This window comes from Amblyomma americanum, chromosome 1 (genome assembly GCF_052857255.1).
Source record: "Amblyomma americanum isolate KBUSLIRL-KWMA chromosome 1, ASM5285725v1, whole genome shotgun sequence".
In the NCBI taxonomy this organism is placed as follows: domain Eukaryota; kingdom Metazoa; phylum Arthropoda; class Arachnida; order Ixodida; family Ixodidae; genus Amblyomma; species Amblyomma americanum.
In genome coordinates this window covers 24,724,254-24,737,909 of record NC_135497.1, presented here as the reverse complement: position 1 = coordinate 24,737,909, position 13,656 = coordinate 24,724,254, and the positions used below count along the sequence as shown (strand labels likewise).

Here is a 13,656-nt window from a genome sequence, read left to right as displayed (position 1 = left end):
CTTCGTGCTGCAATGGTACGAACGCACGACATTTTCTTCCCTTTTCTAGTCCTCACTGCACTTTTGCTGGCTTTCCTTTCTCTGCTACCCACGCCGACTTTTTTCACGTTCACAGCCAGCTTTACTTTTTGCGTGCACGCCGCGCGCTATGCCTCACGGCCTCAAGGTCTTCGAATAGCTGGCTTCTCCTCGCGGCTTTCCGGCCTGGTGGTGAAGCCATCTCAAAAAAAAGCACTGTTTTGTCGCGCGTGCTGCGATGTCGTCATTACGCGAGAGGTACATCGCCATGACCAGACGCTCTTTACTATAGCCGTTTCTTCCCCCCAAAAAATTACTATAACCGAAAAAAATAGTAGTCGTCTATGGAAGGCGAAATGGGGCCGCAGCTTCACTGTACTGTATCAGTTTTTACTATAACAGAGTTTCTATAGCGGGGTTCTACTGTAGTACATAGGTTTGGTTTATGGGGGTTTAACGTCCCAAAGCGACTCGGGCTATGAGAGACGCCATAGTGAAGGGCTCCGGAAATTTCGACCACCTGGGGTTCTTTAGCGTGCACCGACATCGCACAGTACACGGGTCTACTGTACATAGGTCTGCATTAGTACTCGTTAGTACGACACGTCCCACCATCTTTTGCTACACTGCAAGCTACCATTTCATATGTGCTTAGCAAACAAGAAAACGGGCAAAGACTAATGCGGTATATGCTTAGATGATGTGGGAGGCAAGGCCTTGACCAAATGTTTGGGCCTCAGCCAAAGGTGAGAAAAATAAAACGGTCTATCCAAACTAATTATTTACAGATTCTTTAAAGCCACTATGCAGTTGCGATCCTTGCATGCAACGGGCTTTATCTGCTTCACAACAGTAAAGTAACCACACCACAGCAGTATAGTTCTTGGAAAATATTTTATTACCTAAAAAGTGGCCAATACAAGGCAGATAAACAGTTAAGAATTGTATTCAATACAGGAGAGCAGGAAAATCCAGGATGAGCAAGGAGCTGACAGGGCTAGTTCCACAAAAGGGGCAGAAATTTAATATTTGCAGAGAAGCCATTTTGCATACTGCAGACGAGCAGATGGCAAGTGAGCCAAGTGGATTGCGCTAGTACATAGATATAAAAAAAAATTTACACAATGTACATATCTCCTGCTCGAAAGAACACAAGCTTGCCACAATGCAACTGTGGGCTGGCGCACTCTTCGAACGTGCATCTCTCGGCAAAAAGGCCAGCCCCACCAAGACCAGCCTAGCCCAAGTGGGCGCTACTTGTTAAGGCCACTGACTGGCTAGCTGCCTTGTGGTAGATGTGCACATGCGCGCAGCTAAAAATAGGGGAGGAGGCGCGTCAAACAGCTGCCTACTGGTGTTGTGTCTCAGGCACACGCTCTGCATCTTCATCATCATCATCAGTGTCATGGTGGTGAGTTATCTGACTTGGTGTCTCCGGGATGCGATGAGGCACCTGCGCATGTTACAGGCATGCAAGCGTCAACGTCACGAGTTTATTTTGTCCTTCACATTTTGAACAGATGTGCTTGCCCCCAGCACGTCAGGTGCTGCCACTGAAGAGTGCTGATCAGAATAAAGAGAAAAGAAAGATTGGACAAAAAGGAAGCTGCCGTTACAAACTTTTATGCTCGAATGTCTCCCCTTTCTGGCAAGCAAACTCACCTGTTCGCGCTTGGCAAACTCGCGCATAGACTCAGCCGTGCCCTTGAACACTTCACCGTCCAACATGCTGTCACCATTCATCTGGTGGGTGGGGTCCTGCTCATGGTTTACAGTAGACTCGTGTGGCATCTGAAGAGAGCACAGTAAAGAAAGACATCCAAGGTTATGAGCAACAGTGAGGAAAATCGAGGGGCTATGCTATATCCACCAATGGCAAGTGATCAATGACGCACCAAGCGTTGCCACACTCAAGGCTTGTAAAAAATAAAAGCCAAACAAGCATCATCTGGAGGTGCATGTGGAGGTGCATGTGGCAGGTCAGGATAGCAAGTGCTGTTTACTGCATTCTACTATGATTGCCACAATATTTAAGGGTGCACTAAAGAGGAATCTGAACTAGTCTTTTTACCACGGGAACTCGCTCTACATGTTCCGAGCATTCTTAGAAACTTCAAATTATTGCCCTGTGTGGCCAATTTCCCTAATATAATTTGGAATAAACGTCCCGGCTCCCGCCTTTCTTTAACACAACGCTGAAGGTAGGAGGAGTCAACCAACGCGTGGAGTGCCTTTCATCCGGTCCCGTGGTGGCTTCGCTTTCGTTTTTATTTTGTTTTTTAGGTTTTTGTGCATCAATAGTTTCAGTTGCAGACAACATAGCCGCAAATTAGGCCCACAGAAATAAAAATACACGTGGACTCTGATTTACGTATCACTCTGCCAATGGCAGAGCGGCAAGCCGCCACGGGACTGGCTGAAAGGCACTCCATGCGTTGGTTGATTCCGCCTACCTTCAGCGTTGAGTTAAAAAAAAAGGCGGGAGCCGAGACGTTTAAGCAGATTTAAATTAGGGAAATCAGCCGAACACGACAATTAGAAGTTTCGAAGAATGTTCGGAGTGTGTGGATCGAGTTTCCGCTGTAAAAAGACTAATTCAGATTCCTCTTTAGCGCCCCTTTAAAGGGCCAGGATGAAATGAAAAAGGACACAAAGAGCTATTATAAATATATAAGCTACTCGAGACATCATACAAAATGTTATGAGTAATTGAACTGCACCAGCTGCTCATGCAGAGAAAAGCACGAAAGATGCGTTCCAGTTCATGTGTATTCTATACATGACATTTCCAGCAAGTAACTGTATAACACTGCTGTTTGTATATGCATGTGTGCAAAGTTTTTCTAGCAGCAAGACAAGCATCTTTGGCATGGCAAGACATGATGGGCAAACACTTTTAGCCTTGAAGTACGTTTTGCTGAACTGTTATGATAGATGAAAAGGCATGCTTGGGGGCTGAAAATGAAAGGAAAGGGGGGTGGGGTGGGGCACAGCTGACAAAACCATGAAGTAGCAATAATGCCAGTCTAAGACTGCTTCCCATACCAACAGACAACTGCTGAGAGGGTTTGCCCTTCAATTACAAAAAAATTGAGAAACCTGTCACTTATCGATATTTTACTTATGAAAGTGGTTTAGAATACTGGACCAAGAAAAGTTTTTTCTTCAACTACTAAGTTTCTGTGAAAGTTGTATAGCTGTCCTTTTTAGCCGTATGGCGGTACTTGGGTGGATGCTAATGAGTAATTACTTCATTAAGTCTAGAAAACAAATGCATGTTTAAGAATTGAAAAAGGCATAATTTATTAATAATGACTAATGGATAAAAAGGTAGCCACCATGGCACACTTTTTATAACTCGCTTTTCACTGCAGTAGAACACACATTACAAAAGAACAATGAAAAAAAGCCTTGAAGTTCTACACAAGCCCAAGGATTTTGCGAAAGCAGATGAAGTCCCTGAATGAACAGGTTCTCTCTTTACACACATCTCTGAATATTTCCCTCATTCCTTGCAGGCTACTATTATGCAGCGAGTGTAAACAGAATGGGAGAAAAATCGCTTTTATGCATTAGATTCCCTTCTGGCAAACTTCATGTGTGCCCTGGCGTATCCAAAAAAAATGCAAGGAAAGTATGAGCTCAAGCTGCCAGCAGCATTCTATTGCCGGTATTGTGTAGCCACAATGTGTCATCATTATTGAACAGTACAAGAATTTGGGATGCTAGCAAAGGCCACCTAAGTCGGTGCCTAACAGCGCATCAGCAAGGTCCCACACTGAACGAAGTTGGCACGGCAGCAGCACGGGGTTTTGGTATAAATTTAAAGTGAAGAGCACGAAGTGCACTATGTCGGTGAAATTTATGCTACCAACATGCATAATAGTGCAGACTGCACTCGAGAGTTGCTTGTTAGCACAAATAGTACTGGACAAGAATTTCAGAAAAATACAGTAAATCAGGAACAGGCATTTATAATTATGAAGAAATTATCAAGATGTAATTCACTATAGAAGACAGTGACATAGCATCCTTAATCGGAAAGCATGGAAGAGTGAGCAAATGACAGGCTATGTTGGCTGTGTTTTGAATGTGAAGGCACTGTCATTTAACCACATGGCAGAAATCTGGCACAAATGAACACTTGAGGCTCAATATTTGAGGAGATTTAAGAGACTGTGCAGAAGCGGGTTGAACTGCAGAAACAGACCTTGATGCCACATCACAATGGCATAACAACCGATGCCACTTCTCACCCAGTTACATGTTAAGGCACCCTAACTACCCTTCTTTCACAGTGCGCCCTGCTTGCTTTTCCAGGTGTCTACAAACTGAAAGCACATTTTAAGACCACTGCGCCAGAGCAAATTTGGAAAGAATGTGAAGAAAGCTGTGCACTGTGCATTGCAAGAAGCATTCCAAGAAAAAAATGCAGGATAACTACATCACCAACAGGGGGCAACTACTAAAAACAGGACAGGAACTTTGTCCCCTGAAAAATATTAGGGTAAAAGTATGATCCCATACATGTGTATAAAAACTGCATATGGGGTCATTCCATGCCCAGCATCCCAGACATTGTGCTCGACCACCTATAATTTGTTCAAAACAATTCATGAACACTTGTCGAAACTTTTGTAACCTAAGCCAAAAAAAATTTACTTGTGAGGTCAGCTCAGTTTGAATATTTCGAAAAAGCATGAAACAAGGCACCTGACAATAATCGATAAAAACCTAATTTTTAGGAAACCATCCACAAATTTTTAATGATATTCGCACAGATTTGGGCTTTCGATACGATTCAGATCATGTATTTTTGGAAGGTAAAAATATTTTTAGAATGTATGTTGACATTCTTAAAAAAAATTAACGACTTCCTCTCGAAAATTAAGGAATGGCCATCTCGCTTCTCTAGATGTCTATTACCTATAAAAATGTTATAGCTGATGAAACTGAATACGTCGAAGTGAAATCAAATACTGATGTTGCCGAAAAGTGCGTTAAGAACCATAAAAACCTGCTTGTTTCACCCTTAGGTGCTGCAAGTAAAGATACAAACGAAGACAAATTTAGTAGAACAGTTAATTACCTTCCATTTCTTATGTTTTAGTCGAGGCGATTTTTGTTTAAAGCAAGAAAAAAATTTTTAAGTTCAGCTCTCGCACGGCAAGTTGCGTCGCCTCTTAACGATTCTGTTGCCCCTCTTGAGGGCCGTGGACTTATGGCAATCTTTTCCACTGCCGCCAAAAGTCTTCCCCACTAGCAATATTTCACACACTGATTACGTTCTACTGTTGAGAAAAATCTGAAAATTTTTGTGTCTATATTTAAAGCCCCCTATTTCACAAAAACAACATGGAGGCGACAAAATCTTCAGGAATTCGCATATGCCGCACTCTTCCACATTCTAAATTTCCAGCCTTATTCTTCTATCAAACACATTAATGCCAAAATAATTATTTGCCTTATCCATAGCTGTTTCCACAATGAAAACTCAGGTACGCTTTAGTAGAACATTCCACCATGCCAACAAAGAAAGATATGACAGCATCAGACAGCACTTCCTAGGATTGCTGCAGAACGTCATGACGTCAACCTCTACTTCTTGGTTTGGAAAAGAGATTCTGTTCTCTAGAACATGTTCTTGGGCAAGTTGGTTCATACCTTGATTAGATGAAGCACAAAAACACAGCACACAGGAAAAGAAAGACACGGAACAGGCGCTCGTGTCTCTTTTCCTGTGTGCCGTGTTTTTGTGCGCTTCATCTAATAAAAAATTCTGTTCTCTAGTCACCAAATGGCACTGACATTCAATTCAGCAAGAATTTCAAATGTAGCCGACATCATTGACTTCCTGAAAGCAATGCTAGATGGTTTAAAAATTTTTTTTTTGAAATATCGTGTCCGCAAATGTACAGGCAGTGCTCAAAAGGCTGTAAATGTAAGGCAACTGCTCTCAATATCTCTGAAATTCAAATGACCACATACAAAGGTTCAGAGATTTCTGTAAAATTAATACACGGGTCTGAATAAAGCTGCCAGATCTGTGTGCAGTTTTTGCAACAATGCTTGTGCATACATCTAGCTAGCATTAAGTTTCTGGCTTGCAGTGGCTTTAGCACAGTGAGTGTACAACATGCAAGCAGCCACAATCTCATACTCCTCACACATAGAGACCAAACTGTTCACATAATAAAAGAACTTAAAATAGTGGCATACTAGTCTTGCAAATCATGCTTCCGCATTTCATTTACCCATTTAGAACCACAATCTGAAACTGACATGGATTTTCAGTGGTTCATATTAATTAATCTTGAGTCTACCAACTGGCAAACAAGACTGTGCCAGCAAGACCACCAAAAACAATCACCTCTCATCTCCAAAGCTCAAAATTCTGGCTTCAGTTATGTGGCATTATCCTGTCTAATGACAAGCACGCTACTGAAACTTCCAACAAGGGGTCCTACACAGTCTACTTCCTAGTCCCCAAGAGCAAAGGCTCTATTTTGTTGGAAGCAGTGCCCTACAATCCCACAATGAAGACAGCTTACCAGCATCGGCGGAGCCCGAAACATGTAGCTGAATGGGTAATACATGAGGTTGACAAAAGTGAAGGCATAGATGTCAGCATAGCGGCAAATCTGGTTGGCGAAGAAAGTCTGCCGAGAACCTGAAATAGCCCGATCGTGACAAGAGTTTTATAAAAGCCCTGGCCCTGCAGTGTGCCCAAAAAAAAAAAAATAATAATTCCGTCGCACTCACCACTACGGAACATGCTGCCAAGAATTCCATAGCACATGTCCAACTCATGAGAGGTTTCCTAAATAAAGGAAGAGGTAATTCAATTGCCTAATGCCCTCAGTGTAACCACAATGTGCTACTTGGCAGCCAGCACAACCACTCACCCGGATGGATTGACGCAGCTTGCCTATGTCAGGCACATCTGTGGAACTGCTGTCCAGATTCCTTCACGAAGAATAAAAAAATAATAAATAATAAATATAACACAAAAAAGGAAGTGGAATGTACTACTGAAGGAACAAAGTCCAGGCAGGTGGCACTGACTTGTAGATATCGCCCAAGCATATGTCCAGCTCCTGCAGCTTCTCGAACAATGTCCATCTGTTAATGCTGACATTAATTTCCTTTTCCAGCTCGGGAATCATTAGGAAGGTGCGCCAGCCACGTGTCTTTTTAGACTTGAGAATGTCTCCGTAAATGTGGTCACCAATGTAGAGGACATCCTTTCCCTTGGCTCCGACAAACTCAGTGAAGACATCACAGCTACCTGCAATTGGCCACAAGAACTTTTCTTCAGACATGAGCTGCTTCAGGAATGTAAACATGGTGTTACCAATTTAACTACTCTAGGAGCGTGTGATGCAAACCTTCCAGGAAATTCATAGGGCTCTGCTTCACTGTCCTTAAAATGGATACAGGCTACAGATGTTTAAATGCTAAGGTCAAAAGACATACAATCCATTAATTTAGATGCAAACACTCACAATGTTATTAATGCTTGTTTATGCTTGTTTATATACTAGTATACGAACTTTTTTATATATATATCTTTTAGCCGCCGCGATGGCTTAATGGTTATGGCGCTCGGTTGCTGACCCGAAAGACGTCGGTTCGATCCGAGCCGCAGCAGTCAAATTTCAATGAAGGCAAAATTCTAGAGGCCTGTGTAATGCGCGATGTCAGTACACGTTAAAGAACCCCAGGTGGTAGAAATTTTCAGAGCCCTTCACTACAGCATCCCTCATAGCCTAAGTCGCTTCGGGACGTTAAACCCTAATAAACCAAACCAGAAGTTCTTTTACTCTGAGAGTTACTTTGTCGCGATAATTTACTCAATAAGGCTTTAAATGCATCATAGTTACAAGTGACAAGCACACACAATATGGCAACGAAGCTCTTTTGATCAACTACTGTCCAACACAAAGCACAGTGGCTCTAACCAAAAAATCATTAAATTTTAGCTAGCTCAAACCCACCCCCTCCCTGGCCTTTTGAATCATGTTTTTAAACATGGCAATTATGTCTGCTACTGGCTGCTTGTTGTCATGTTGTAAATAAATAAAACTGCTTGGACAACAACAACGTGGATTCGAGATATGAGGTGAATACAGAGTGCTTGGCAGAGAAGCAGCTGCAATGAAAATGCATATACATAGCAGTCACACAGCCATTACAGGCAGAAGATATCTATAATCAGGAATGAGAGTCTTAAGAAGAACCAACAATAGAAACAACCTTGCATGATTGCTCATAACTTGATTTTAAGAAAACATTTGCTGGACCACGCTCTTTCCAATAAACCCAAGCTCCTAGTTACCGTCTGTCTTGTCCACCCTTTAAAATTTCCTGGAGGGAATACATACCACAATTTCAGGCATCACTCAAACCATGAAATTGAGAAAAACATGCTTTAGAGGCCCCAGGTTAGGAAGTCGCTCAAAAACCCACTCAAAAAGCACCTGAGCCCATACCAGCCCATTGTAAAGTTTCTAGTGCGATTCCATAATAGCGGCCACCTTTCAATTTTTTTTTTTTGAATCAACAGAAACTGTGCTGCAGACAGTCAACAGCACTGACTAAGGCTCCTACATTAGAGGCAACCTGAAGATTGTGCACTTGTCACCGAAGCTTGCAGCTCTGCACAAGGCACATTGTATGTGCAACTAGTTGATGACACAATAAAGCTAGCTTTCCAATTTAAAAAGAAGGCAGGAGTCATGATATGCTATACTTTCACTTTAGTGCACAGTGTGCAACAATAATGACACTCCCCTCTTTTGATTTGTGCAAATCGATTCAACAGATTTAATTTCAAATTTCATTCAGGTGGACGAAGCAACATGCACAGCTTTTGCCAAATATACACAGTCCACTGGCCCCATCTGTGTGGCTCGTTTTGAGTAGTCAGCACTTCAAATCTCTTGAAGGTGAAAAAACATTTGTCCATGCTTTTCCAATGCTTAGAACTTAAAGGGATGCCAGAGAGCATCACTATGCAGCTTAGAAGCAAAACTTTTGGGCTGTATGTTTCTGATAAAGACCATATATCTGGGCACTTCAAAACAAATTCTCACTTGAATATTTTGAAATGCCAGAAAGAACCACAGAAAAGCAGCACTTTCTCAATTTTCAACATCAACTGTCTTTCTTGATCAACACAGTTCCAAGATATAATCAGAACCAACTTAAAAGTGAAAACTATTCCAAATTGGTTGGCAAGTGTTAGGAATTGCTTTTTTTTTTCTGTGTTACAAAACTTCGATATAAAGCATTGACAAGCATATAGAACTACATAGCCAGTTAGCACCACATTTTTTGAGCTGTCCTTTGCTTTAACTATATCCCCATAAATTACATGTTTTAATGTACAAAGGCTGGTTCAGGTTAGCTGGCTTATCCTCCATTTGGCCCACAGATGTTCAAGCCAAGCCTCAGGACTGCAGTTGCTACTAGCATCACTCTGCAAGCAACAGATGGAGTCAACATAGTGAGCTTTCTCACAATTTGTGCAGTTGAAATGTCTTTTGTGGGCTGCTTTGTTGAACATTTGGCAATCACTTGTGAAAGGATAAGTAATGACCTGCACCAACTACTGCAGAAATTCCCAGGGCAACATGCCCCTGTACGGAGTGCAGTCACATGTGCATGCTGCCAACATGGTTCCATTAGTTCGTCCATGCAACTTTGAGCACCTTCAAGACATTTTGAATTGAAAAAATAGAAGTGGCAAAGATAGCTGTCTTCGCATAGTCATGTACTCACTACCGTCACAAGTGCTTTTAACCTGGCAATTTTGGCAAAAGATGAGACCCTTAAGCTAATATGCAAGCTATACATGCAAGCCAGAAATCCCCCAACCCCCAAACGGATGGCTCCATAGACCATCACTACTTTCTTGGCTTCACTGAAAAATTGAATGATTAAATATTAAACATATAAAATCACACCCACCTCCCGAGTAGACCTGGCCAAGCTGCAGAGGGCCAATGTGGCTACCAATGCGAAGGGCTCCTGTGCTCTAAAGACATGAAATAATTAAAATAAACAATCAGAGTAAGAAATACTCTGCATGTCTTCTCTACACTAAGGTTGTCTCACTTACCGTGTCTACCTGCCGTAAGATTGTGCCCTCGCCAAAGAACAAAGGCTTTCGTGCATCGACAACAATGTAGTCGAAGTACGACTCCCAGGTTCGCTATAAAAACAGCAGAATGGTTACTATTCTGACAACGCTGAGAACAAGGTAGTTTCCATATTTATTTCAAATACTTACATGGTTTGTGCTTGGAAAGTCAAACAGGTACTGCATAACTTTCTGCAAGAGCAATAGAAATTTCATATAAGCTAAAACCAGCTCTTGGAATAAGCTCTAAACTATAAAAGTGCAACAATTTAATGACTTACCGCTGTGTATGCATAGTCACTGTTGGTCAGCAAGAAGAGCTTCTTATCGTGTGCACGCATCCTAGAAAAAAATAACTCTCATATAAACAAGCCATCAGATTATCAGTAAACAGCCAGAATTTCAAAGCACAGTTGCACAGAGCCATACAATGTATGGCTGCAAAAAAAAAAAAAAAAGCTATAGCTAATGTCTTCATATTTTGTTCACAACTTGAACATTTTAAATGAAGCATTTGGTACTGCCTAGTAAAGAGACCAGAATATGATTTCGGAAACCTCAGTGATCAAAACAAAAAGTGACCATGCAAGCACAGTGTGGGTGCAAGCATCCTGTATGCAAAAAACTTAAATCACAAAAAACAATGGGCAAGGAAGAAGCACATATCAGTTTCTGGTTTCCATTCTCGCCAAGCAACCATCTTGCAAGGCTCCTGTCAAGTTGACTTTCAGTGCATCAAGCATCTTGTATAATAAAGCACATGGGTGCAAGGCATGCTTGGACCTGTGCCTATGTCATGGAGCCACTCAAACTTTCTAAAAAAGTCCTTTGTCAGTGGCTGTAGTCTTTATGTGCCCTTCACGCACACTTCAGAGCATGATGCAGTAGCATGAAAGCGTGTCTTTTATCTCCCCGCGCAGGCAGGCAATTTACTTGGCACTAAATATTTCCAAATGCATGCACTGCTTCACTACCTTGCCTTAGTCAGAAATCTTTTGTGCATCCTTACCTCCGTTTACACCCCTGCAATAATGCTCATTGGCCACCACAGGTAGTGCAAGCAAGTAAATACTACATAAATTTACCAAGGCTATTTTGATTGTGCTTCAAATTAGTGTTTTCTTCCAGTTATTCCATACGTGTCACCATGGTTTTCCTCAGTTTGTAAATAAATGAATCAGCATGAACATGAACACCTGAACTATTCATGTTCTCTGGATACAACAGCTGAGTGAAACAGATTATGACAGTGCTGAAGAAAGATTGCTAAATTTCAGGCCATGGTTGAGAACAGACTTATATTGATGTGTAATTTCATTGCTATTTATTTGTATCCACTAGTTTGTGCATTTATTTTGTATCTTGTATGCAAAGAACTTGAATGGCAAAAAACAATGGGCATGCATCACCTATTATGCACAAGCCAATACTACAACCACCTCTCATGGGACTATCAGTATCAAAAGTGAACAAGCATACTTAAATGCATGAAGCATGCAGCTTTTCAGAACTGTAAAATGTGAAAATGAGCACAGGTACTAGCTTTCTCCCTAGCCATAGTCTCCTTTATATCACTCCTAATATGCCTGCCCAATTGCATCAAAATGCACGAGAGGTGTGCCAGACTGAGGCGTAACTGTACAGAACTTGTGCTGTTGATGCACACCTTGACCGCAAATGAAAACAGCTGACCCAGAGACATACTAGTAGTTAGGGCACAGATTACTTTTTTTGGCAGCTACCAATGCTGCAGCATGCACTGATACAGGGTTGTCACCACACCCACTGCATTTTCCCAAGAGTAACAAATATCTGGAACACTGGCAACATCAAATGCCAAAAAGTAAATGTGGTATTGGTAATGGCTTAGCAGACATTATAGCAGTAGTATAACGGAGGCTATGTTCTACTCACAGCATCCTCTACATGAACTTGCTTCATTTAGATGCACTCTGCAACAATTGTGAAAGTGAGGTGGCTGATTGGCATATGCAGCTGCAGAATGCAGCAATTGTTGTAATCACTACCAACCTATCAAGTAGCAAAGGTAGCCTCTCATCCTTCTCCAAGTACTTGTCAAGGTTGTTAATGGTCTCAGTCTTAAGTTGACCCTGTAAACAGAGCAATGCAGAAAAGCACCAGTGTATACTTAACAAGGAAAACCACACACTGGATAGCTAAATGAATACGGATGACAAAACCCAGACATCAGTTCCGTTGAAGCTCAGAATTTTGTTACAACAGCAGTGCATGTTGGATGGTAGCAGATTTGCTTAATATTCTCATGAAAATTCATGACAAGCCACAGTACAAAACAGTGAAATCACACAGCAACTGCTTGTCAAAAAAGGTCTCAATAGCTTTTCATGTCGTTTTGCTGTGTGCCACAAGCAGCAATGGCCACTAGCAGCAGAGTAGTGTGCAGTGTTCTACAGTGGTGGCACATGGAGCAGGGGATTAAGGACAAAGCGTACCTGCCAGTGCTCCCTGATAGTGTCAACATCATTGTGGAGGCTTCACAACAGACAGTTTGGCATTGTTCAGGCCAGGCAATGGACAAGTGTGAGCATGCACACACGTGCACACACTTTCTACACTAGGAGATTTTCACATTCTAAAATTTCAGATCTCAGCAGGATTCGCAAGCCTCAACAGTATGTTACCCTGCCTAGACTTCTAGGAGCAGAAATGGAAGCTACGGCTGGCATCAGCAAGTCAGCAGCTGAATTCTAAACATTGTACCTGTGTTGAACCTCTCTGGAATTAGCTCGCATCTTGGCCATGCTCAATTATCTTTATTGTCATTCATCCTGGAGTGTCTGCCTGGCACACATCATCCAAACCTGTTAGCCTTATTATGCCAAGCAGCTGATATTAAGGCAGTTTGACATGCAACCCTTATGTTTCAGTTTCTATTTATGTGTAGTACTTTGGACTGACTTCGACATATTTGTCTGTGCACCCTGGGCATGTCATGTGGCACAAACATAAATATCATCCATGATGAAAACAAACACCAATGTTTTGGTTCAATAAATAGCTTTTGTTGGTGTTCCAGTTCGTGAGCCTCCGCTCTCTTACTTAGCACACCAGCCGATTAAATGTCGCAGGTGTGTAAGCGAGCGCCCTTTAAACTTATGCCTGTTTCCAAGAGTGTAGTCCCCCTTGTTAGCAAGCGTCCCTTTAGTGTCATCTATGTGTTCCTGCTAGGAGGCCTCCCCTCCGTATTACGACCAGAGTGGGGCGGGTGCCTGTTTTGTTCACAAATCGGGAGGCAACCTTTTTCGGCCCCGTAGCCAGGTGTCCAATCTCTTGACAGCCGAAGCGCGGATCCAAGAACCCTCCGGTGTTTCTTGGAAAAAGCCCCTGCACGTGTGCGTGCCTCTGCGTGTGTTTGTTTCTTTTGTGCATATTTATGTGTTTTCAGTGTTTTTAAGTGCGCAAATTTCAAAGGTGCTGTGAAAAACAAGGAAAGCAGCAGAGTGGACGTGAGA

The 13,656-nt window shown here is 42.1% G+C and overlaps 1 protein-coding gene across 7 annotated transcripts in view; it reads right to left on the bottom strand.

Annotated features, from left to right (window-relative positions):
• Positions 1-895: 895 nt before the first annotated feature.
• The window catches only part of Nt5b (5' nucleotidase B), a 217,694-nt gene continuing 204,933 nt past the window's right edge, over positions 896-13,656 (bottom strand). For all 7 annotated transcript variants that reach the window (XM_077644863.1, XM_077644861.1, XM_077644862.1 and 4 more), the window contains 11 exons: positions 12,194-12,273; positions 10,444-10,504; positions 10,313-10,354; positions 10,142-10,234; positions 9,991-10,057; positions 7,084-7,306; positions 6,924-6,984; positions 6,781-6,838; positions 6,570-6,688; positions 1,681-1,809; positions 896-1,471 (listed from right to left, as the gene is read on the bottom strand). In XM_077644863.1, coding sequence (XP_077500989.1) covers positions 1,367-1,471; positions 1,681-1,809; positions 6,570-6,688; positions 6,781-6,838; positions 6,924-6,984; positions 7,084-7,306; positions 9,991-10,057; positions 10,142-10,234; positions 10,313-10,354; positions 10,444-10,504; positions 12,194-12,273 — 1,038 coding nt within the window. In that variant the 3' untranslated portion in view covers positions 896-1,366. The remainder of the gene's footprint in view (positions 1,472-1,680; positions 1,810-6,569; positions 6,689-6,780; positions 6,839-6,923; positions 6,985-7,083; positions 7,307-9,990; positions 10,058-10,141; positions 10,235-10,312; positions 10,355-10,443; positions 10,505-12,193; positions 12,274-13,656) is intronic.